This window comes from Zootoca vivipara, chromosome 17, assembly GCF_963506605.1.
Source record: "Zootoca vivipara chromosome 17, rZooViv1.1, whole genome shotgun sequence".
Taxonomy (NCBI): Eukaryota; Metazoa; Chordata; class Lepidosauria; order Squamata; family Lacertidae; genus Zootoca; species Zootoca vivipara.
In genome coordinates, this window is record NC_083292.1 from 1435836 (window position 1) to 1462220 (window position 26385).

The 26385-nt window shown below is 48.1% G+C and overlaps 1 protein-coding gene across 2 annotated transcripts in view; it reads left to right on the forward strand.

Annotated features, from left to right (window-relative positions):
• Positions 1–11839: 11839 nt before the first annotated feature.
• Positions 11840–26385, forward strand: part of ZNRF3 (zinc and ring finger 3) — a 74983-nt gene continuing 60437 nt past the window's right edge. The window contains exon 1 of one of the 2 annotated variants that reach the window (XM_035098012.2): positions 11840–12411. In XM_035098012.2, the coding sequence (XP_034953903.2) occupies positions 12166–12411 (246 nt within the window). In that variant the 5' untranslated portion in view covers positions 11840–12165. The remainder of the gene's footprint in view (positions 12412–26385) is intronic. The other variant, XM_035098013.2, reaches the window with a different exon arrangement.

A 26385-nucleotide genomic window follows, 5' to 3' on the forward strand; every position in this document is an offset into this window, starting at 1 on the left:
CTCTGTCATTCTACGGCCAGCGGCAACATCGTGCCTGCTTGCCTGGATCCTTGGGCTCTCCCTGGGTCAGGATCCATTTCTCTGGGTTCATAGGAACCAGCTTAAATTTTACTTCACCAGTGTGGCACAACACACCCTTTTAGGACCTCTGCTCTAAGGCCTTTTCACCTTACAATTTCCCCACAAGGGTATTCTCTCTGAAGGTAAAGGCGTGTGAACTAGCCCATAGATACCTTACTGCCAGAAGCAGGTGGACTGAGCCGCTGTTTGACACCCTGCACAGCTGTGCACTTTTGGCAGGAAGAATCCCTAGCTGTTCATCGCACCTGGAGGCAGGAGGTGTGTCTGTGCAGCAGCAACACTGAGCAGACCAATCCTTTTCTTTTTGCTAACAGCAGAGGGAGCCGATTGCTGTCCTATGTCTGGGCATCAGTTTAAGCAGAATCACTCTCATCAGAATAAAGGAACTGAGGAAAACTGGGATTCAAAATGTCTCAAGATTTTACATAGGACCAGGAAGCTGGAAATGAAGCCATCTGAGCATTGCTGGCATTCCCATTCTGCAGATGTTGCCAGTGGTCCTGTTCCTCTCCATCTCTCTGGTCGTGCACAAGGATGACAGACTGCCCCACTCCTCTTTCCACAAGAAAGTTAATAATCAGCACCCCGTGGCATATTCATTTAAAGGACACAGTATGCAAAATGTCTGACTTAAGTTTTATACCTTGCCTGATGATTCACAGGCATAAGGCTTCAAGTTGGAGCAGGCAGTGAAGGGCAGTTGCAACAAGAAACAGATTCAACCAGAGGGGTCAGACAAGGTGGTTTGCTGGCTAACTTTTTGTTCAACATATGTGCAATGCAAATAACATTGGTCAACTAGCTGATAAGTCCTACTTGTCCACATTCATATTTCTGTGTGGATTTTAGGTTTTCCCTTTAAAACCTGCAAGGAGGTGGGGCAGGAGACTTAGTCCTGTCCCCATGAAGAACGAATCAGCCTTGAATGGCTGCTTAAACCTCCACATTGCAGCCACGCATTTGGCCAGTGGTTTCAAGCTACTTGCCATGACCTCACAACCTCTCTACTGGCTGGACACGGCTAATTTAGGCCCCGCCAGCATATACAGTATGTGCCCCAGAGCACCCTACAAAACAAAAGGAAGGAAAGGAAACCTTAATGCTGCCTAGTGCCACTGTGGCAACTCCCTCATCTCTCCCCCTCCACAAATTTGCTATTTGTGAGTGCTGTGACCTGCCTGACCTGTTATTGTTAACACACTTGAAACAGAAAAAAATCAGAGATGACATAAAACAGCTTTTTGTTTTGTTTTTGTTATTGTTTTGCAATTGATCTGCTAGAGGCTTATTCCATCAATCTGCTATGTGATACGCTGAAAGCAGTTTTGAGGGGCACCTTTATATGAGAAGGAGTTGGCTTAAGATCGGACAGGAACAGAAGCAGCCTTAATTACAGTAATTAAGAAATTAACAATTCAGAACTTAGACATGAAAGGACTAGGAGCAAGAGGATGCACTGGATATTAACTGGGAAGGAGGTGGAATCCATAAATAGATTTCTGAGAGGTAAAAAAAACTGCAGGACCCCTCCAGTATAGTAATCAGAAATATTATGAATTTGATACTGAACGATATGGTTGGCTTACAAATGGAAACAAAAATGCAAAGGACATGCTATTCCCCTCTTTAAAAACAAAACAAAACATAACATAACAAAACAGGAGACTGTATGAACCCACCCCCCAAAAAAACCTCACTGGAATTGTAACTATTGTTTGGAAATCTGTATACAGTACTGAGAAATAATCAGACCAAACACCAATAAATACACATCTAGGCAGGACAGGAGTGCAACAACTAGATGAGGATCAAGTAGCTTACTTAACCCAACCAATCACAATCGGCAAAATAGACTGAATAAGTAAAAATTTAAAGCCAGGCAAATCCCCTGGACAAGATGGATACATAGGTGGATTTTAAAAGATTTAAAGAATAATTGATTCCTTTATTGTTTCTGTTATTTAATAACATTAAATATTAAGTGCTTATTCCAGAACTGTGGCAAGATGCAAGAGTCATACTATACCCAAACCAAGCAAGGAGAAAGAATTGACTCATATACTGTAGACTGATACCTTTAATATAGATGCATTTTTTTTTACAAGTGTAACAGCCAGAAGACTGCAAAAGATTGAGGAAACCACACAGTGAGCCTCAGATGAAGGGCAATATAGACTTAATTGATGATGGTGATGGTGATGATGGAAAAGATCTACAGGTGACCCAGTAAGTTTCTGAATGTTTTGTACCACAGGAAGAAAGAGATATATCCCAATTGGTTCCGGAAGTCTGTATTTAACCTGAAGCATACTTAACCTGAAGCGAACTTTCCTACTGAAAGTAATGGAAAGTGGATTAATCCGTTCCAGACGGGTCTGCGGAGTACTTAAACTGAAAGTACTCAAACCGAAGTGTACAGGTATGACTGTACTGTGACTTGATGGGAAAGAAGCATTTTGCAAATCATATTGGCCTTTACTTTTTGAAGTCCTTAGAAAAATGATTTTGTAAACTTGAGAGCCTCTCTCTGGAGGGGGAGGGGGGAAGGAAAACTGGCGTAGCCCTCTTGCCCTTTATCAAAAAGTGAGATGCAACCTAAGCCATGGGACCCTTATTAAGAGCATGTACAAACTGAACTACACAGTACAGTACATTTCTCTGCAGACGAAATGGCCCTTACAGACACCAATGCAGAGGTCTAGATTAGTTTAGGGATAATAAGCTGTGCTAACATTTATGGAGCTTTATCTGATCTCCAAATTAATTTTCAAAAGCTGGAAATGCTCTGTCTAAATATACCACACACACACCACAGCACCAAATGCAACAAACCACTACTGGAATTATACTCTTCAATTAAATACCTGAATGTCACAATTCCTAAAACTTGGACATGACATCTTAAAATTAATTCTTATTCACTTATATTTAAAATAAATAAAAAGCTTTTTTAACAAAATAAGCTTAAGTGATATTGCCTGAACGGTTACTTTTATAGCAGGTAATTCTAATTGCAACAGCTGAACCAAAACCGAAAAACTGACAGATACTAATCAATAAATTGATGAATGAGGGAAACAAAGCATCAGAAATCCAGTATTTTATAAGTCACATGAGCCCTGGGTGTTCCAGATGTGCTCTGCTAGAACAATGTCTCTCATTTAAAATGTCTTTTTGCACTTATTGAAGATGAATATCCTAACATCTGGTTGAGTGTGGAATATCCTGAAAATTGGGAACAAATGAAAATAAAAAACATTGCACTCCTGATTCATACAATGAAAAAAAAATGAACAAACTAGACAACCCATTTTTAATAGAAATTTTAAAATTTGGAAGGAATAGTTGATAAAATTAGCCCCACCAACATCACCACTCATTCTATTCCTGTATCACTACATATTTTACTGTGAGGATAAATTACAACAATTACAACTTAACCCTTAACTGCTGAACAGATTTAATACAAAATCACTATAGTGTCCTTCAGCTGGCTCCAGGTACACCAGGAGCAACACTCCCACTCACTATTAGAGGTAAAAACATAGGCTACATTGACACTAACACTTTTTGAAACAAAGTTGTAACATCTGACATATATGAATTTCCATATTTTTTCGTGTCTGGATTTTCACTTCAATTTTAGGGTTCTGGTGACTCTAAAATATTGTTTTCTTAATTTTGGATTCCAAAAAATAGGGGTCATCATATACATGGGGGCGTCTTATACATGGAAAAACGCAGTACTAAGGAAAAGTACTAAAGGTTCTACTGATAGCCTGAAGTAGCTATGGGAACAAGATGTTGCTACCAGTATTCATCAGGATCAGGAAGGCGTTTGACTCTATGTCCACCCAAAAAAAAAAAAGCCTTTCAGGTCATAAACAGATGCTACATGTTTTCCCATACCCTAAGCAACAAAACCATGTTGCTGAAGTAACTTTCAATTTCTTAATTCTGTTTCATAGAATTGTAGGGTTGGAAGGGATCCTGAGGGTCATCTAGTCCAACCTTTGCAATAATTAAACTTTAGTTTTTTCTTTAAAGCAAGGACCCAGTTGCTATTGGCTCTTCCTCTTTGGGGTTGCAAATATAGTTGTCTCAGGCAACCTACTTGTCTGTCAGGCACCTGTAGCCTTGCAAGCTCCATGACAGACTGCTAGGCCACAGGTGACGTTGCTCTTAACATGACTCGGCTGGAGCCACAAAGTTGGCAATCTCATGTGTCTTTCTCTTTAAGGATCCACTCCATCAACAAAGGATTTGACTTCGTCAATTTATTTGTTTCTTGTTTGTAAGGTAGTTTTTATTCATTTGCATTTTTAAATTGTTTAACATGGTTGCATTGAGATACAGTATAGCTTTGTTTACACATAGAGCATATGGCATGCAACAATCACATAAAAAATTAAAAAACAACACGCAGATAAATGTTTCTGATTAACAAAACTGTGTCAGTGTATATACCAAATTTATTAGTTATTACAAATATAAAATAATGTACAGTATTGGACTTTCGGTCTACCGCCATCACTGATTGGCGAGGAATCTTTGAGCTCCGAGGTTCCTGGCTCTGTGAGGGGGGGTGAGCCGCGAGAGCAATGCGGCCCCCCAGAAGAACCCCAGATTGAGCTTTCTGGGGGCGTGAGAGCTTGACTGCACCCCAAAGTGACTCCTCTGCCCCCCCAATAAGCTCTTTTTAAGAGCTCCAAGAGTGAGCGTAGTGAGAGTCGCGGACGCCATTTTCAAGTATATCGCTACCCTCACAGAGCGAAGCTCCGTGCTGGCAGCAGAGGAGTGGTGGATTCCCCACCCCAAAAAAAGGATTTGAAGACACTGGACACCGTAACAGAAAGAAATTTAAGGGGAAAAAATTAAATTGAAAAGAATTGGCCACAGGAGGAGATTTAAACAGGAAGCCCATCTCCCCCATTGAGAGAACTCTTTAATTTGCCTGTAGCCGGAAAGACTGATAGGAACTTTTCAATTACCAAGGATTGGGCTCAATACCTTCCCACTGAAGCAGGGTAAGGGGGAGAAGCGCTGAATCCACTAAAATCCCTTTAAAATTTTAAATTTGGACTGGGGAAAGCCCCCCCCCCCGGAAGCTGGAGTTGGGTCCCTGGAGGGATCAGCGAGCCGCCATTATGATATCACAATAGAAAGGAATTTGTTTACCTCTTTGAAGTTGAGAACTGTCAATTTTGAAGAGAGCGCAAAATATAAAGCTGGGTATAAGAAGTTTGATAAATGCTCTTTTCACAAATGGTCACAAGAATTTGAAGATATGAAGAAGAATTAAAAATGAGAGTATAACCAGTTTGGATATAAACTGGGTCCCTGATGTTTTTGGAAATAAGATCTGTGCCACTTCCTGCTCTGTTCTCATGAAATCTGAGATGAGCAGGATGTCTGCCTGTAGCCTGATGGCCTGGACTTTTGGAATTGCTTTTGGACTTGAGAAATGAATTGCTGCAAAATAATATACGGTATTGTTGCGTGAAAGTAATATACAGTTGTGTGAAATGCATGAAAGGAAACAGAATTGTGTGGACAGCGAAAAAGGATTAATTTCAATAGAGAATGAAGAGAAGCAAGAAGAACAATCATCAGTCTTGGACAATGTAATTGACTTTAAAGAAGATGAGGAAGATGCATGGAATATTGTTCCCCCCAGTGAGATTCTATACGCAGCCTTTATTGACCTGAAGGCGGCCTTCGACTCAATTTCACGAGTCAAACTTTGGGCCAAATTGAACACTTCCAGCATTGACAAAAGATTACTATTCTTGATAAAAAGCCTATACAAAGACTCCAAGCTGTATGTAAGAACCTCAGTTAACGGGCAACTAATTGGCCCTGTACCAGCCACCAAAGGAGTCAAGCAGGGCTGCATCTTACCCCCGGCCTTATTCAATTTATACATAAACGACATGGTCAAATACCTAACAGCCCCAGTTTCATGCCCCTAAGCTGGCTGAAAAATCAATCTCAGCACTCCTTTATAGGGGCAAATGTGGACGATGCGGTTCTCCTATCACAAACTAAAGTAGGCCTCAAAAGGCTACTAGGAAAATTCTCAGCCTATTGTAGGAGAGACCAACTGGTGGTAAATCACCAAAAAAAACAAAGTCATGGTCTTCGCTAGGAGACACAGACTACACAGATGGGAGATGGACAATCAGCCAATAGAACAAGTCAAAATTTCCAAATACCTCAGGGTCTTGGGAGGCTCATCATAAATACGCTAGAGAAAAAGCATCCCAAAGTGCCAAGTTACTGTCTCGCTTTTACTATACGAAGGAAGGCAGGCATATTTTCAAACAAAACCTTTGGCGCAATTACTCTATGGGGCCCAAATCTGGACAGGAAATAATTGTAGCACACTTGAAACGGTCCAATCTAAATTCTTAAGACAGATTCTAGCCGTCCCGCCATGTGCACCAAACATGGCCCTACGATTGGAGGCTGACCCTCCCCTCTGTCGAAACTCGGACCTGGCTAATTATTGGCTTCGCTTAAACTTAAATCCATCCGGCCTATTGTCCCTAGTTACATGGGATGCACACAGAAGTCTGTGGTCCAAAGCAGTGCATCAAAAACTACTAACATGTGGCTTCCAAGCACAACACCTACTTAAAATGGGTCTCCCCAAGGCAAAAACCCTTATTGACCAGCGCTTGAAGGATATCGAACAGCAGAATAATCTGGCCTCTATTAAGAAATTTAGTGCTTGGTATGATTATCTGCCCCCCTCCCACTTTGACTCTCGGGCACCATATTTGTCTAACCTAACCATCCCAAAATTTAGTTGGGCCTTTACGCTGGCCAGACTAAATATGTTACCCTCAGCTGTTCTTGAAGGTCGATACCAAAAAATTCCAATCGAGAACCGGCTTTGCCCCTGTGGATCCGGCTACGTAGAGACTGTGTCACACGTTCTCTTGTCTTGCCCCCTATATAAAGACCTGAGGGATGAGACCATCACGCCGCTACTATCTGCCATCCCGGGCCGCTCATGTGAAGCCAATTTGTTTTCACTCCTAGCCGACCGGAACAGCTCGATAACAGAGAAGGTTGCCAGATTTATCGGGAGAGCAATGAGACCGAGAGCTGCTATTTGAATGACAACAGTGTAGTTATCTGGATCCCCCGCCTAGGATTTTATTCTTTTTATTCATGCCAAGTTTCAAGGAATGATATTTTTAATTCACTTTTACTGTATTTATTATCCCCTGCTTATAATAATGTCCTGACCATCCTCCCGAGGCTATATTCACAATATTTCAATTTGGCTGGACTCTACATTTAACCGGCCCAGAACATTATACCAGAGAGAAGGTTGCCGCCCATGGGAAAGAGGGATATCGACTGAATGACAACCCAGCTTTTACCTTGGGTTTTAATAGGCTTAATAGGTTTTATTGGTAACCATATTTGTAATGTATTTGTGTTGGTGTTTGTTTGTCTTTTTGATGCTATGGCCCATCAGCTATGCAAATAAAGTTTGATTTGATTTTGTATGCCAGTACTTTGGTTACTGTTCTACCATATGCCTCTATATTTTTCCAGTAATATGCTACTTAGTTTTTCCAGTAATGCTGTTTTCCAAATTGCATTACTGTATATCATTGATTCATAGTCAATAATAGTTGTTCTTGCAGTAATTGATAGATGTGTTATGAGTTCTTTGTTTCTAATTGCAACATAACAGGACTATGTAAGTTAAGTAGTGCCAGTCCTGTGGTCACGGAGACTATCTTCCTTGTAATCAAAAATATTTTTGTAAATGCATTTTTCCTATTCTGGGATATTCCCACCACATGTGCTGATATGTCCCTAGTGGGATACCATCGCCAACACATGGGAGAACAGTTCAGTTTTATATAGGTTAGGCGTCAAAGTGTTCAGTGCCAGCCAACCCTGCACAATTCTAATGGCCTGTTCTGGATGTGTCTGGTGCTTTGCCAATTTATTTGTTGCTGGTAGGTGGTGAATGGGGATACCTTTCCCACACTTCCTATCAGAGAGCTTGATAGGCTCCACAGCAATGACCTTTCCTTTCTCTGCTCACTTGGGTTCCATCGGCTGGAGAAGAACAAGTCCAGGGGTGCAAGCCAAGTACAGCATAACTTAACACAGTGGTTCTCAAACTTTTTCATCTGGACCACACTTTCAGAATAAAAATTTGCTCGCAACACACCAAGTTGCTTATTGAAAAGAAATAGATTGGAAAACACGACTACGATTGTCCTCAGTATCACTTGATGCTCTTACTCTCATTTTGAAAAGGTATCTATCAATATTCTGCAATAAAATAAAATAAAATACTATATTTCCGATGGCCCTTGAATCATCCCACACTTGCCATCCTCTTCTGCTACACCAGTGTACTGCCCCACACCCTTTGAGAACCACTGTCTTAGGGCCTCACATCATGAGGACCCACTAAATATATTGGCTGTTATTAAGACTTATTATGGGATGCGGGTGGCGCTGTGGTCTAAACCACTGACCCTAGGGCTTGCCGATCGGAAGGTCAGTGGTTCAAATCCCCGGACAAGGGTGAGCTCCCGTTGCTTGGTCCCTGCTTCTGCCAACCTAGCACTTCAAAAGCACAAAGTGCAAGTAGATAAATAGGTACCGCTCCGGCGGGAAGGTAAACGTCGTTTCCGTGCGCTGCTCTGGTTCGCCAGAAGCGGCTTAGTCATGCTGGCCACATGACCCGGAAGCTGTCTGCGGACAAACGCCGACTCCTTCGGCCTATAGAGCAAGATGAGCGCCACAACCCCAGAGTCGTTCGCAACTGGACCTAACAGTCAGGGGTATCTTTACCTTTACCTATTTAAGACTTATTATAATTGAAAAGGCTTTACTTTAAATGTTTCATATGAAATCCACCACCCAGATTCCAACCTTGACCCATCAAGTTCCTTCCAGGGCTGTGGGCATCATTCACAAGTTGCCCAACCCTTCCTCAGACCTATATAGATGTATGTACCATAGTGGGAATTACAAACCAGAGATAAGGGCTGGAAACGTCTTTATTTCAGGAGCGGCGCAAAACTGAAAACTAGCCTATTTGGCCCCACTCCCACTGCCTTGGCTCTGTCTTCTCACACCTTCCTCTTCCTCCCAGAACCCTTCCATGCCTCTAAATCAGGCATAGGCAAACTTGGCCCTCCAGATGTTTTGATACTACAGTTCCTATCATCCCTGACCACTGGTCCTGTTAGCTAGGGATCATGGGAGTTGTAGTCCCAAAACATCTGGAGGGCTTGAGTTTGCCTATGCCTGCTCTAAATACAACTCAGGGCATGCAGCTCACCCACTGCAACACCCACAGGGACCTATTTATCTAATCTGAAGACCATTTTAAAGACTACATTTAACCTATCACTGGCCAAGCAATTCCATTTAGTTTTCACTATGAAGAGAACCTTTGAAAGTTGGTGTCAGAAGGGAAAAACAAAGCAGCAGCTCAAAGTCCAGCTAAAACTTATGTAACAAAACTTGGCAGCTTCTTCATGACAGCTAAGCCTGGTCCACTGCCCCCATTCCACCTGCTGGGGTGGTTTATACATATAGGAATCTGTATAACGACTAGTCCACATGAGACCATCTTAAGAGCCCGAAACCACAGAAGGAAACAGACACAGCAAGCCCCTTGCTCCGGGGAATGTTACCCTGGACCCAGAAAGGCCCCTCCATGTGTCAACATTTGAGCAGCCGTGAGGGGCAGGGGCTCCTGCCTATGAACCCCAAGCTGACCCACCCAAAGCCAGAGATCCTCCTGCAAGTGGGTCTTCTTGAGACAGTAGGCTGGAAAACATTTAAGAAACATGGGCGTACCCAGGATTTTTGTTGGGGGCCCCCCAGAACCTCAGTTAGTTATTTATGTTGATTTTTATTGATTTGGGGGGCAGCTGCCCCCCGACTGCACCCATGTTGTGAAGGGCCAGCTTCCAGCTATTCTGTGGCATTTGCAGTGGGGATGGCATAACTGAGTTGAGCCATTTCAGATCAAGGGCTTGGGAGAGCTGGGTTCAAATCTCTACTCTGAGACATAAAGCTCACTGGGTGACCTTGAGCCAGTCCGTCTGTCAATCTAACTTACTTCACGGATAAAACAGGGAGAGCGAGAACCACGCCTGCCACTTTGAGCTGCTTGGAGGAACAAAGGTGGGATAGGGCTTCCTGCTTCCTAATCCCATGCCATTTGGCTAGGAGTTACCTTGAATGTCATTTCAATTAAAACGCTTGCAACAAGAGAGAATTTGGCAGATCTTCTGGGGCCTGAGGCAGAGGACACAGAGCCACCTGGCCAAAGCCCCCTCCTTGATGGACCGCAGTGGGGGAAAGGGGGCAGGCAAATTCCAGAAGAATGGCAGCCATAGCAGGAACAGTCAGCTGCACTAGGAAACAGGGAGACTCCAGGCAATGTCGAGGAGAAGGTGGTGGGTGGCAGGTGCGTAAAACAGAAGTTCCTTCCAGCCCAGAGGAAGAAAGGAAAACGGCCAGTCTAGGCCCCTTTTGGGGGAATTCAGTGGTGCTTTGGGCTGAGGAAGTACCCAAGGGAGGTTGCTGTATGGAGACATTACTGGGGGAAACCATATCCATCCGACAGGCCAGGTAGGGTGGCTGTTTCTATTTCCCCCTGGGGTGGTTGGAGAGGTGGAGGCCTCTTCTCGCAGGTACACCTTCTCAGTCACCTGCCTACCCTCATCTCTCCACTTCCTTGGCTGAGGATCAGCCAGGTAAAGGGGCAGGATCTGCAGTGGCCACTGGTGTGACACAGAAGCCCCTGGGTGACCCTCCCCCCCCCCGCTATGTGGGAATTAGGGGCAGGGAGTCCATCTGGAGGAACCCTCTTCCCCCAATTTGGAACCGCTGCAGATGCTGCCTTCTGACCAGAGATGCCTCCATACGGGGCCAAGCAGCGACCCCTGGAGAACTCTGTCAGCAGGGCGGCAGCCACCCTCGCTGTATCAGGTGGGAGCCACAGTCACTTGTTAAAACCGTGTTTATGGAAGACAATCTTACTCGGCTAAGAGTGATCGCCAAAGAAGAAGACCAGGTGGGAGCACTGGAGGGGTCAAGGCTTAGCAAGCCCCCCCCCCCAACCTCTCTTCCTTCTCTGGGGCGCTGGCCTCCTCCTGGCGCCTGGACGCTCCCATGGGCGTAAAGGGGGGCAGCCCCCCAATCAAGTAAATCTATACAAAATACTCAGCTGAGGTTCTAGCCCCCCCCCCAAATCCTAGCTACGACGGTCCCCGGGCTCCTCACGAGGCCGCCTTCCGTTCCCCGACGTTTCAGGAAAAGGCAGCCGAGCAGCAGCTTCCCGCAGAAGCCCTCCGGGGGGCCGCCTCGCACCTGGCGCGCCTCGTGCTCCGGCCGCGCCACGCTCGGCCTGGTGGCTCCGGGCGCGGAGCGGTGTGCGCTTGGAGGCGTCCCGGCAATACCCCGCCCGGCGCCCGCCTCTGCCGCTCTGCCCCCCGCGCGGCCAGGGGGCGGCTGGTCCGGGAAGCCGAAGAGGCGGCTCTCTCTCTCTGTCTCTCCAGCCCAGGCCGCAGCAGCGCCGGGGAGGGAGGGCTGCGCTGGTGAGCAGCGAGGCGAGTCGGAGGCGGAGATAACCCCGCGGTCCCCGTCACGTGGAGCGGATGAAAGGGAAGCGGCTCGGCAGGGCGGAGAAGGAGAGCGAGGAGGGAGAGAGAGAGAGAGAAGGAGGGAGGGAGGAGAGAAGGAGAGAGGGAGGGAGAGAAGGAGAGAGGGAGGGAGAGAAGGAGAGAGGGAGGCAGCCGCTGCCGCCGCCGCCGCCGCCGCCGAGCGAGAGAAGCGAGGCGAGGGAGCCGGAGGACCGGAGGCCAGCCGAGCCCGGCCAGGAACAGGAGGCGCCGCCGCCGCCGCCGCGCTTTGGGGGTCGGAGCCGCCGCAGGCAGGCAGGCAGGCAGGCGAGCGGGCGGGCGGGCGGGCAGGGCCAGCCGCAGCGGGAGCGATGCGTGGCCTCCACCGGGCGCCGCCTCCGCCGCCGCCGCCTCCTGCGCTGCTGCTGCCCGTGGTCGGCGCGGTGGGCCAGGCGGCGCGATGAGGCTTCTCGCGGGGCCGGCGCTTCCCTTCTCCCCGCCGGGGCTTCTTCTGCTTCTGCTGGCGCTGCTGGCGGCGGCCGCGACGAGGATGGCGGCGGCGGCGCTGGCCAAGGAGACGGCCTTCGTGGAGGTGGTGCTCTTCGAGTCCAGCCCCGGCGGCGACTACACCACCTACACCACGGGGCTGCAGGGCCGCTTCTCCCGTGCAGGGGCCACGCTCAGCGCCGAGGGCGAGATCGTGCAGGTGAGCCCGCGACCGCGGAGGAGGACGAGCAGCAGCGGCCGCGGAAAGGCGCCTCAGGGGCAGGCAGCGCTGCCTGGCTCCGGCGTCGAGTCCGTCCGGTTGGCCGCGAAGGTCCCCGGCGGGCGGGCGGGCGCCTGGCTAGACCAGGCCGTTGTTCTGCAGGCCTCGCTGGGCAAGAGGCGGCCCTCCGTTGACCTTCCCGCGCGGGGAGGGGCCTCTGAGCATCTGCAGAGTGCCTGATTCTCTGCGCGGGCGCTGGAGTTGGGAAGGCGGGCCCGTGCGGCGGCCTGGCTCCGGGCCGTGGTGCTCCTGCTGGGTCCAGAGGGCTGCCGGCGGGGCTCCGGGCTCTTCGCGTAGGCTTCGGGCCCGCCTGGTCGCCGTGCGACGGAGATGCGGAGGGCACCGCGGAGGGGACGGGAGGCGACGGCTTGGCCGGGAGGGCTTGGGCAGGTGCTGCAGGTTCCTGGCGGTCGGCTTGGCCTGCAAGCCGAGGGTGCTGTGGGGGACGCCTTGTGGGTGAGTGGGGGCACTTGCTAAGTTCTGGGGGGCAATCCGAAACCCTCCTTGGAGTAGGGCGAAGAGGAAGGCGCTTTGCTGGGTGGACGGAGGCGCCCCAAGCCAGGTGGTTTTGGCTCTCAGCCTGAATCGCAGAAGCATGCAGCGCCTGCGTGTTTTAATGAAAAATGCCTCATTCCTCCCGTTAGTTTCTAAACATGCTTTTGTCCTATCCTGTTAAACAGAGAGCCTTTGTCTCCCAAATTAAAGTGCCCGACAAGAATTTTTTTGTCCGGTATGCCCTCCCCAAGCCAGTGCCCGCCAGATGTTTTGGACTTTAGCTCCCATCAGCCTCTGTTGGAGGTTGTAGTCCAAACATGTGGAGGGCACCAGCTCTGTTTTACTCAAAAGCGCAACAGCAGCTCAGGTGGCAAAAGTGTCCATGTTTCTAACTTTGCGTTAATGAAGTCCAGCCAGTAGTGGCCCTGTTTTGGAGAGGGGGGGAACCTGCCCCCCCTCCCCCAGAATCTGGCCAGCCTGCAGAGAAGGAGTCTGTCTCAGCCCATCCTCTGCAAGCTGCTGGTGTTGTAGCGAATGCTACCAAGGGCTTTTGTCAAGCAGGTACATAGGACTGAAAGTGTCTCTCTTAGCAGCTCTTGAAGGAATTGTGGGCACCTGCTCAGACGTGTCACACATGTTGGACCTCTGCTGAAGTTCTTGTCCAGCCATGTAGCTCTTCCAGCAAGGAAAAGGCAGGGGAAGCCTCCATCTCCCAGGGCTGGGCCCCAAACTGGCTTTTGTTGTACTAAGGGCTCCTCCAGACACTGTTTTATGGTGGGTGTATCCTGCAATGTGTTACTGACGTTAGTGGTGGGTTTATTCTGCTTTCTTCGTTGCTCTGCAGTGCTTCCCTAGTACTGCCACATTATTGGGGTCTGAATAGGCTATAGCACAAGAAAAGCAGGACAAAAATAAACCAGAACATTTGCAGCAGAGTGGCTGCCCAGAACCTTTTATAGGTGCAGCCAGCTTTGAAAGTGGGGCTGCATATGACTGCCCCAATAGCACAAATAATCATGAATGCGCAATAAAAAGCAATGGAGGAGGGTTGTCTTCCAGGTGGGCCCAAAATGGCATCTTCCCTTCTCGCTGCTGAAGCTTGAGTGAGATGAGTGCAGCTGCCTGCCAGAGGTGTCTTACTCACTCCTTCTGTATGTGTCAAAGGAAACCCTTGACTCTTCCTGGCAGGCAGGCAGGCAGGCAAGTGGCAAGGAAATGATGCTGGGCAGCACGGCTGTGCAAGTGACAAGGAGGCTGGGTGTGGCCCCTGGTTTTGGCAGCTCTTTGGGCTGCACGGAGCATCTGCTTCCCCCATGGTGTACATTTCTTCCAGTTTTGAGGCTAGGTTCTTGGCGGGGAAGCCTTGGCCATCTATGTGAGTGGGGCAGGAGTTCACCTGCTCAGCCTGAATGGCCGTGGTGTGTGAAGCACCTTAGGAGTCATGGTGCAGAGCATGTTGACTGTGCAAGTGGCAGAGTTGCTGCTCGGGGGGGGGATGTGTGTGCCTCTTGGGTCAGACCAACTACTTCCAGGGTTTGTCATTAGTGTGCCTCAGATGCGGGTTGTGCATATCTGAAGAGGAGGATAAACCATGGCGGTGAAACCTTTAAGCTTCTCGCAACTCCCAGGTTGATACTTTTGTTTTAGGAACATGTTTTCAAGCAGTTATTTAGAAATGTTGGTCAGGTGCAACCTCCTTCAATGCTGCCTTATTTTGCCATTTGCAAGTCCTGATTACGGGCTGCTATTGCAGTATATGAGGATTGTTGCCTGTTGGATGACAGCAGGGGAGCCTCTGATGTGGTGGAAACCTCTGGGCCCTGTTTTCTGCACACTGATGGTTGGTCCTGCAAAGCCCAGCATAGCGTCTCAATGCTCAATAGCCCTTGAGCAGGTATTTTCCTGTTCCCCTGGGAATCCTGCAGCTTAAGTTTGGCTTACAAGAGCAGTTAAATGTGAGTAAGGTCTACCGGTCTTGACAGACAAGTGAAACACGGAAAATTAGAATATTGTCAAAAAGTGCATTTATTTCAGTAATGCAACTTAAAAGGTGATACCAATATATGAGATAGATGCATGACATGCAAAGCAAGATATGTCAAGCCTTTATTTGTTGTCATTGTCAGTCGTTCTCTCTAAGTCAATTATAAATGGAATGTAATAAATGAAATGTAATAGCGATGTTTATTTTTGTTTATTTTTGTATTATTGTAACTATTTGTTTTATTACTGTGGAATTTCCAAAAGAAAGCATTTGTAAAAATAAAAATAAAAAGTTGCATTACTGAAATAAATGCACTTTTCAACAATATTCTAATTTTCCGAGTTTCACCTGTAAGCATGGTGAAAAAGATACTCCTGAAAAGCTGGATCCTCTCTTGGGTGCAGAGTTGGGCATTCTGTCAAAGGTGATGCCTTTGTCAGAGGCCAATGCTGGAAAACAGGAGCTCAGCTGCAGAGTGCTGCCTATGTTTCTAGTCCTGCAGCAGACATTGGGGCTGGCTGGACTTCATGCTTTGTTTTGGAGAGAGGGAACCAACTGACTGGCCTACCTGTGGATGTCTGTGGCTTTGCATGCCAGGATGCCTGTACACTCCAGGTCTTTCTATCTTGCTTTTAACTGGAAAAAGGAAGTGATGCTTTGATGTTGGCACTGTTGGTGCTGCATTTCTGATGATCAGCAAATCTATGAGCTGCTCCTCTTGGGACCAGCCATGGCTTGGTCTAGGGGTGGCCCTTACAGCCAGAGGAGCAGAGGAAGAAAGTATAAGGGGGAGATTCTTTACCAGGCTCTTGGTTCATTGAACTGGACTTATAAACTCTTTTGCACCCAAGTGCTCCCAAAGCTGGCCCATTGCTTTTTTCATCTAGTCCCTCCGCCACCATCAGGCAAAAAGAGGAGAGCTGCAGTGTGGGAAGAAGAGGGTGTGATAAATGGTTGAAGAGGGTGAGCTGGTTTGACCACCTGGGCTCCTGAATTGCATTTACGGTACTAGTCTGACCTCAGCACTTGCCTTTTTGCTTTATCCAGGTTGAAAGGAATAGGCACCTGCCAACTCTCTCTTCATTGTCATGTGGGGATGTGGCGGAACAGATTCTCTGTCTCTGCTTTGCAGTGACATCCATCCCTTGTGTCTCCAGGTGTCCCTTCCCAGGACAGCCATGGCTTCCTGCTTTGATAGGGGGTCCTGCAGTGCTGCAGCTACGCCATATAGCTGCTGTGGCTGCTTCATATTCTGACTTGGAAGGGGCCTGCTGGAGCCTGGAAAATTGCTAGCGCCTCCTCCTCTGCAAAGCCCTGAGGCTGTCTTGAAAGAGTTAAGTTTCTAATAACTTGCATATAAGCTATTTAATATCCTTATTAAAACTCATCTGCTGGTGGTGAAATTCTTTTTCCACTTTCCTTTTTTCCTTTTGGTGAATGCAGCTTCTTGGGGCGCTGATCCTCTCTGCCTCAGATCAGAGGCTCGCATGTTGCAGCCGGCAGTGCTAGAGGCTAGTTCCTATCTGTGTGACAGCATTTTTAATTTAACAGGACCGGCTTTGATCTTGCATATTTATAGGCAGCTTCAGATCACTCCAGCTTGCACTTCTTTATACTGAAACTGAAGTTCTTCCTTTCATCTTGTATCCTTTGTGGACGTGCTGTTTATTTTGGGCACTGTGGAAAATGGGAAAGGGGGGGGGGAATAAAATGAGGCAAGAGGCCTCTTGGGAGCAGCCCCCTCCCCTGCCAGCCTGCAAGTGGAACTGTAGTCCTGTGTGAACACCATGTGGCTGGTTAGCCTGATCTGAGTTGTACCAACTTCTGTGCTTGAAGCTGGTCCAACATTTTGCTGGCCACTCCCCAAGTCAGAACGATTCAGGGCGAACATGAAGCAAGGCAGGGGGGTGGGGGGGTGGGAGGACGGCTGAGGGTGTTTGTGTGAAGGAGTTGGATGCCTGAACCTTGGGGGAATCCCAGGGAGGGCCAGCCCTAGCAACACCACAGAATAAATGCTGATGGCGCTGGAAACTGCCCCAGCTGTAGTGTGCACTAGCTAAAGGAGAGGGAGGGTGAGAGACATGCCCCCTCCATATGAGCTTGGTTGCACCTTGAGTCTCTCTTTAGAAAAGGTATCTAAGAAGTTTAATCAAACTAAACTAATTGCCAAGTCTAGAAACAAAGGCAAGTAAAGGGAAGAGACAGGATAGAGGGGTGTAAAAAATTATGCAAGTTTGAAGAAGCACCCCCCCCCAGCCTGCCTTCCCTCATCATACTAGAACCCAGTGAAGTCAGGATATTCCAGACAGACAAAGACAAGTATTTGACACTATATTGCCCTCACCTGGTGTCCTCCAGAAGCGTTGGACTACAATGCCCCAAAACCCTGACCATTTGCCATGCTGGCCATTGGGAGTTGTATTTCAAGACATTTGGCAGGCATAGTTAAATTATTATTATTATTATTATTATTATTATTATTTTCATTTATTAATCTCTTCCTATCAGTGTTCAAAACTCCCTTTGTTCTAGATGCATTTTGTGACAGGGAATTTCATTAGCGCAAGTAGTTTCTGAGCTCTGGGAACAGTACTGTGCCTAAGATTTCAGATTAAAACTGCAAAGTGGAATGAAAGGAGGGCCTTTTTCTGCTTCTCCACTTCCAGCTACTCTCTGAAGACTGGAGAAGAGACCCTCTTAAGAATATTAGGGGGGCGGGCAGGGGAAAGACTAGACCAGGGGTTAGCAAACTTTTTCAGCAGGAGGCCGGTCCACTGTCCCTCAGACCTTGTGGGGGGGGGCTGGACTATATTTTGGGGGGGATGAACTAATTCCTATGCCTCCAAAATAACCCAGAGATGCATTTTAAATAAAAGCACACATTCTACTCATGTAAAAACACCAGGCAGGCCCCACAAATAACCCAGAGATGGATTTTAAATAAAAGGACATAATCTACTCGTATAAAAACATGCTGATTCCCGGACCGTCTGCAGGCCGGATTTAGAAGGTGATTGGGCCGCATCTGGCCCCTGGGCCTTAGTTTGCCTACCCACTGACTAGACCAGGGGTGACCAACTCTCAAGAGACTGCGATCTACTCAGAGTTAAAAACTGACAGTGATCTACCTCCTTTTTTGGGTTCAGCTCAAAGTTGTTGAGTTTTTTCAGGGAGGAGGTAAAATGTTGAGCTTTTTTTTTAGGGGAGCCACAGTTCTTCAGCTTCTTTGGAAGGAGCCAATGATCTACCAGTGATCTACTGCAGACATCCAGTGATCTACTGGTAGATCATGATCTACCTGTTGGACATGCCTGGACTAGACCATGTGAAAAATGAATGTAATATTTTAGCTACAGTTCATTCATTTTCAGCTTTGAATTCTTGTTATGAAAAGCCATTTGCAGTGATCCACCCTGGAGGTCACCAGTGCAGAGACAACGGTGTTGAATTAGGTTTTCCCAGCCTAGAAATGACCCTATCCATCTTGTCACTTGAAGCTGGTCCAAGCCACTGAGTGAGGTCATCTATGTCTCTTATGATGGACATGGATCCAGGGGCATGCACAGAGTGTGGACCCTGCTCTTTCAGGGGGTGTATGACTCAAACAAAGCAGGCAATTGACCCATCATCTAGAGACTCTGGAACCTGCAGCACCTCCATATTGCAGGATTCAGAGCTGGCTTCTTCCAGGCCCTGTGGGATTTTCTTCCGCAAAATGTGGCACTGGCACCTACTTAGAGAGAATTAGCTTTATCTTCCATGAATTTGTTTATCAGTGTTTTACTAGCCATGATGGCCGTATCCTATGCCCAGCATATCAGAGGTGGTGTGGCTCTCAGTACTTGTTGCTGGAAGAGGGTGCTGTTGTGATCAGGCTCTGTTTGTTGGCTTCTCAGAGGTATTTGTTTGGCCACTGTGAGAGCAGGAAGTTGGACCAGGTGAATGTTTAGCTCTCATGGAGGCATTGGCAGTCCAGATGCTGGGCTGGGCTAGTGGTGGTACATAGCCCTCCTTACCTGCAGAAGGTGTTCTCCCTTTCCTCAGCCAGGTGCTGCTGCTGCTCCTCCAGCTCTAGCTCTGAGGGGCATTTCCCCCTTTTACTTTATTTTATTTACAGTCTTTTCCACCCTTCAGTCAGCAGGTTCTCAGAGCAACCTGTGTTTGAAATAAATTACAAAAAATACACTGACACCCTTTCAGGCTGATAGATCTAAAAGTCCTGGGCAAATAAAAAGATCTTGACCACCAGGTCCCAACAGAAAACTGGTGAAGCATGAGAGGAGCTTCACAGGGGACAGAGCCCAGAGATTGGTGGGCCCCTTCTCTAGTTCCTGTCTGCCCTGCTTCTGATCTGAGAGAGACTTGGGAAAGGCCTTGGAGGCTGATCTTGATGCTCAGGGAAGTAGAGTAGGTCATTCTATAAGGGCATGAGGGTGTGCTACTAGTGAAGTCCAAAGTAATTGTAATTCTAAGAAATTAGAAGGTAGCAGTGAAAGAGAGAGGACCTTCCCCAGAGGTGAAGCACAGGAGATAGAAAAGTGAGCTTTTGCATTAGCAATCCTGTCCAGATTAGTCCTCCACACCAGGTAAGACAGTTGTGCTAAACTCACCTGTAATGGGTTCACAATTCAACTTGTAATTCAGCAACCTTGATGTTCTCCAAAACAGCACTGACAAGTAGGAGGAATGGCAATGCTGAGGAAAACTCAGGACAGCTTGGCTTGGCAGGAATGTTGCCTGGATTCTCCATAACGTGTGAGCAAGTTGTGTCAGTAACAGGGTGGAGCCAGGGAGGCTATTGTGGCAGGCTCATTTTGAGTTCTTATGGAATAACCATGGTATGGGCAGCCAAGAATAAACACTGCAGTTAAAAACAGAGCATATCACACATAACCACTTTTAATTTCCTGCTTTCACTGACATTTGAAGCTAAATGACACTTCTGGAACAGTCAGGCTGTGTCTGAGCAGAGAGCACTTTGAAATGCAAGTAACTGGGAGTTGCATTGAGGCTGCTGAGAATTGCATGGAGAGTGAGGCCAGAGTGTCTGGTTGTAGAGGGAGTGGGCAGGAGGACCAGGGACCAGGAAAAGGCACTGGGGCTGGGTGGGTGGGGGCAGTATTAGGTTAGCGTGTGGAATGTTATAGCAGAACATTAAGCCACAGCTGTGTATGGAAATCAGGCACAACACGAATAGCCTGTGGACAACTCAAGGACATGGAAATTCCCTTGCCTTGCCTTTGCAGAAAAGGTGGCAGAGAGGCAGACAACGCTCTTCCCACCATAGGCGTGATGTGCTGTGGTCTTGGGTGGTTCAGCGGCCACCACTCCAAATCACCCACTTGTTCCATTCTTGTTCCGATGAATCGGTGCCCTCCTGGAATTCTTCTTGCCCAAGGCCTTGCTACTCCTCATACCCGGGACTGGCAAGTGCCCTTGAGCAAAGCTTGCTTAGGCTGCTGGCCACTTGATCCTGTCTGACACAGAGCAGCGGATTGCTTTGATTTGGTAGTTGGCAGAATACCTTTCTGGAGTATCGCGACTGCCTTGGGGATCTGAATGTTGCCTAGCCACACACCAACCTTGGTTCCAGTCTGTGTTGTCTGCACCAGTGATCTGCTATCTTGCAAATGGGCATCTTTCTCCTAGTGTCAAGCTGGGAGAACCCCTCTTCCACGTTCTGGGGAGCTGGAAGGGAGGCCACCTTCTTTTGGTCTGGGTTTGAGAGTTTGGCTCCTATCCCAAAGTCATGGAAGCCACAGATGACTTATGAGTATCTCTCAGTTTAAAGCCCTTGTGGTACAGTGGGACCTGGTGTCAGATGCAGGCGTGGGGTTGGTGACTGTCCTTGGCTTCTGCAGGTGCCTTACCGAGAGCTTTGTGGGTGACTCCCCCCTTCTTTCTTTCTCTCACTCTCTCCCCTCAACTCTCTCAGTTCCCTAAGGGCATTGAAGATGCCTTTCAGGACTCTGCGAGTGGTCTTGTCGAGGCTTCTGAGAGCTGCTTTCGGTCCTAATCCAAATCGGAGTGCCTGAACCTGAGTCAAGGGTTTGTGATGTTAAGGAAATATTTGCTCTCCTCCTAACTGGCTGCTGGTGACTTATGAGTGGGCACACTTCTAGTAAACAGATCCTTGGCTCCCAGTTTAGCCAGCATTAGGTTGCACTGCCTGGGAAGCTGAAGCATCCTTTATAGTAGAGTTTCATTACTGCTCTGATGATACAATTTGGAATTTGATCATTGTAAGTTGACTCCCAGAAGAAATGAGCCCAGCAGCAGCAGCACCAGCAGCAGTCTTGGCTGCCAGTTGCAGAGTCTTGGGATATGTGTCAGATGTCTCCTAAAAAGACAGACCTCTGGCCCAGATTGATGGGTGTTGTGCTGAGAGATGCCCCTTATCCTGAGCCAAGGAGGGGAAGGACAGGAGTGGTCAGGGCATCCCCTTTCCTACTGACACTTTGTCTGCTGCAAGACAGAGAAGGGCAGCTACTGAGGACAGATCAAGGATGTCCTGACAGGCAGATGAGCCTCCAAAAGCCACAGAGTTCAAAATCCCTGGTCCTGGGTAGGAATGCAGCACTTGCACACACCATTTTCTCTCTGGGGGAGTGCAGCAGGCTTCTGCTTTCCTCAGCTGCCCACCTCCTCCTTTCTTCTGGAAGCTTTCACACATGACCCATTTTTTGTCTAAGTTGTGGGGGGAAAGAACAAAGTGGACAGCTGTGGGTGAAGGTCATATACAACTCCATTTGAAGCCATGTGCAGAAGTTGATTCCTAAGCTGTGTACCCACAAATATGTGATACGGTGCCTGTATTTCCCTCCCCTTACACCCTACACCAATTAAGCAGCATGTGTGAAGCCATCCTAATCAGAGAAGGCTAGGGAGACCCTCTTGCTATGTCATAATGCCACCTCCTTGAAGAACACAGAGCTCTATGACCCTCCTCACCTTTTTGTATGCCACTAAGGAGCACCCAGGAGAAATTCTTTGAGCAGTGCCAGTGCTCTGGGGCACTGCCCTAGGCACACTGGTTGAGTCCCCGCTGAGCAAAAGGGTGGTGAGGGCGGGAGCGGGAAGCGCGAAAGCAGCTGCCTTTGCTCCATAAGACGCACCGACCTTTCCCCTTCTGTTTTAGGAGGGAAAAGGTGCGTCTTATGGAGCGAAAAATACGGTATTTGTTCCATTAGTATTCTGCAACCTTCTGCTTGATGTCTCCTTCCCTGCCCTTGGGTTGTGTGAACAGGCTCTTCTTATATCCGTGGACTTGGGAGGACGCTGTTAACTCCCAGGAGGCTTCTGTGTCTTTGGAATTTGAGCACCTTCCTCTGGATGGGGTCCTGGAGGGGTCTGCCTTTTGACTTGGCCTCAGACATTTTCCTTTCCCCAGAGACTCCACACCTGCTTTTGGTGTACTGTGATGAAAGCATCTCTTCAAGCCACGTCTGCCACTCAAATAAACAGATCATGGGTGATTAAGTGCACACATTGTTTAAACCAATCAACTTAATCTGCTCTGCATATGAGTTAAAGCACTAGTTCTGAATTAAAGCCCATCATTTCTTGGTTTGGAAATAATTCTTGGGGCACCATTCTAGCAGAGGCTGCTCGCCACCAGCAGGGACAGTTTTACTGCCTGGTGGATTAAAAAATGATTTTAATTGATTGGCTTAATTATTGAACTACTGCAAACCCTTTGTCTTATTTGATTGCACAATTAGTTCTGAGGCTGAGCACAGGATTAGACTGATGCGACCTGGAAGCTGAAGGCAGCTGGTGGCAGCTCCAGTTGGCCTCTTTCTCCTGGGTGGTGAAGGAGAGAAGGTGCCCTCTGTGTTGCATGGGAACTGCAGTCCAGCCGCACTAGAAGAGGCCACAGGCCTTCCTGCTCTGGCGGATTCTGAGGGAATCAAGGAGAGCCAGAAAGAGCAAGGCTAAAGGGTCACGAGGAGAGGAGCAGCAGGGGCCCGCAGAGCAGGTGGAGGGAGGGGGATGTGGCTGGAGACCACCAGAGGGTGGCTATTGGGGCAGCTATCACCTCTTCAGAAAAATGGTTAGCCACCTTGAGCTCCTTGGAGAAAAAGGTGGGATATAAATGCAATGTACAAATTAATAAAAACTAAGCATCACTCTCCTTCCTCCTCCTCTCTGCATGTCCCTTTCCACCTACCAGGTAAGGTGTGGAAAGAGGTTAGGTCGATCCTTTCTTCTTCCCCACCTGGCAAGGCCCCAGTGACTAAAGCAAGACTTCCTTCTGAGTAAACTTCTTGCAATTCCATGCTGTCCATAAACAGGCTGGTAACTTAGGCAACCTTGTTGGCAATGCTGTGGCAGGAGCCCCCCCCAGCCCCCCTCGAACAAACCATTTTTCTGAAGAGGTGATAGCTGCCCCCTTGGCTCATTAAATCCCCACAACATCCCCATCAGGTGGGTTTGACTGAGGCTGATCCATGGTCACCCAGTGAGCTTCATGGGGCCTTCTGGGGATTTGAACCCTGATCTCCTCCATATCCTAGACCTAGACTGACCCTTGAGCCACGACACCCCACTGGCTCTCCAGTGGTTAGCCCAGCCTTTGTTCTTGAAATGTCCACTTTTTGCCCACGGCTAGAGGGATCTCCCTCTGCACTGCTGCTGGAAGAGTGATTGCCATTTTCTGCTGCAGGTGTACCTTGCCTTGCCTTCTCCCCCTTGACCCCTCCAACCAAGGGGCCATTGGTCCTTGTGCATGGCAGGTGCTGTTTTTGTTTTGCCCTGGGGGAGGCCATGACCACCCCTGTGACTGCATTGCTGAGTGGGAGAGAAGCAGGGGCCTTGGCAGCTCGCCCCGATTCTGGTCATCCAGATCTCTCTCTTCCTCTCATTCACATGGAGCTCTCTGTCACATGTGGAGAGGCCTGGCAAACATTTAAATGCAAAGCTGCCTTACAGTTCCTATCCCTTCCCAACACTTCCTCCAGTGAAGGCAGCCATAGCTCTAGTCTAGACCCCTGCATTTTGCCATCTTCACCTCGGCACGTCTTTGCTAAGACACAAAGATAAATACTCCTGGCCTGGCAGTGCCCCTTTGGGCTGAGAGGGCCGAATCCAGCCTTTTCCTGCTCTCCATTCTGAGGAAGAATTGGATTAGCTAAGAGCTGACTGCAAGCCCCCCTTGAAACAGCCTGGAGAGAGGGAAATGGGTGACTCAGCTGTTGGAAGGAAGGAGTGGGGGGCTCCTTTGCAGGGTAGCAGCTGAGAAACTGCATGCAGCCCCTTCCATGGGACCTGTCTGGGGTGGGTGGGGGCAGCCCCACTGGGGTTGCAGGGCCACTGCAAGCCTCCCTTTCAACCTTTTGACAGGGCGTGGATTAGTGACACCAGAGTGGATCTGAGGGGCATTTTCCATTGAAGTGGCGAATTGCTAAGGTCCTTTGAACCTCCAGCCTGTGAGGAAGCTATTTATAGCTGCCTATTGGCATTGCTAGAGGAACGGAGGACTCTGCCTTAGTCACTGAGCTGACTTTCTGAAGCACAACATGGAGCTGCCTGGAGGTCTGGGGGTGGACCTGGGCAGTCCTGGCTGCCTTGCTTTCCCCAGGTTTGTCAGCCACATCAAAGATGGCTCCCCGCTCCTCCCCCAGCTGCCTCCCCTCTTCTTGTTGCTGGTTGGCTCTCAGTGATGGTGGAAGATGCTAGCTGCTAAAGAGTTAATTCCATGTGCTTTGCAAGCAGCTGGCCAGTTTACACTCCTTGCTGGGCTGCACAAAAATACTTCTCCTTTGAAGTCTTGGGAGCGAGCAGCGGCTGAGAGGAAAACCTGGACTGGGAGCTGACTTGACTTGGGCTGGGCTGGGCTTAGTGCAGCAGTTCCGCTGGTTGTCTCTTCTCTCTTGCCAGAGGCCTGGCTGACACGGGGAGAACTGGATGTAGGATATGAGCTGGGACTTTCAAAGGGGCAGTTTTCCTTCATAAGTGAGCATGTCGAGGCTTCTTTTCAGTTGGGTGTCTGTACCTGGCATCGGGCACACAGGGCAGAGTAGGGGCTCTGTTGATGTATTGCCCACCTCACTGCCTAGCAGCTTCCCTGCTTGAGCAGATAGAGATGGGGCTGAGCTGTTGCCAGTGTTATAAACTTAGATATATAAGCTAATTGCCAAGTGGCACCTTAAACCTAGGTTGCAGTCATCATAACAGACTGTCTAGACAGCTTTTTTCTTTTGCCTGACTGGATTTTCTTATTCTTTTTATTTGTTTCATTTCTATACTGCTTTATATTTTAAAGAAAAAAAAATCTCAAAGCAGTTTACAACACATTAAAACATCATATAAAACAATCCAGAATTAAACAGTGACAAGACATCTCCACAGATCAGCAGGCTGGCTGGTTGGCATGCAGCAGCAGCATCTTTTGATGCTGGGGCAGGCAGGGGATGTGCAGCAGCAGAAACCTCTGCTGTGTTCCAGCCAGATAGTGGAGGTGGTGGTCTGCAAACCTGACCACAAGACATCTTCACTTAGTCACAATTGGACGGTGGCAGTCAAAAAGTGCACCTGGTGTCTTGAGGAATTTTGGATGCTGGCTGGTGCTGAGGTCCTCCAAGCTTTCAGACCTGGAGGATTTCTCATTCACGCTGAGGCCACCAGCTCTGGGATGGCTCAGGACTGTGGGACTGTCACAACATGTTATTGGCTCTCTGCATTGGCTTGGAGGCATTTTGCCCCTGGTTTTCTCAATGGGGCAAGAAGGAAGATGTGATCTGAAGGTGTGAGGATCTTAGCACCATTCTCTTGTCATGGTCAGGTCACTACTTCTTGAGGGTTAAACTTACAACAACTGTTCTCTGCAGAACTAGTTACAGGTAGGTAGCTGTATTGGTCTGACGTGGTCGAAACAAAAAATAAAATAAATTCCTTCCAGTAGCACCTTAGAGACCAAACTAAGTTTGTCATTGGTATGAGCTTTCTTGTGCATGCACACTTCTTCAGATACACTGAAACAGAAGTCACCAAACCCTTATTTATAGTCAGAGGGTGGGGAGGGGTATTACTCAGAAGGATGGTGGGAATGGGTGATTGGCTGATAGGAGTGGTAAACCTGTTGACGACTCTTAACGACTGCAATTGGTCTTGCAGGAAAAAGCAAGGGGTGAGATGGCTAAAGAAAGTTTTATCATGTATAATGAGATAAGAATCCAATGTCTTTATTCAGACCAGGTCTCTCCATGGTTTTAAGCTTGGTAATGAGTTGCAATTCAGCAACTTCTCTTTCCAGTCTGTTTCTGATTTTTTTCTGTAATAAAATAGCTACTTTGAGATCTTGTATAGAATGTCCTGGGAGATTGAAGTGTTCTCCTAATGGTTTCTCTGTCTTGTGGTTCCTGATGTCAGATTTGTGTCCATTTATCCTTTGGCGTAGGGTTTGGCCTGTTTGTCCAATATAGAGAGCTGAAGGG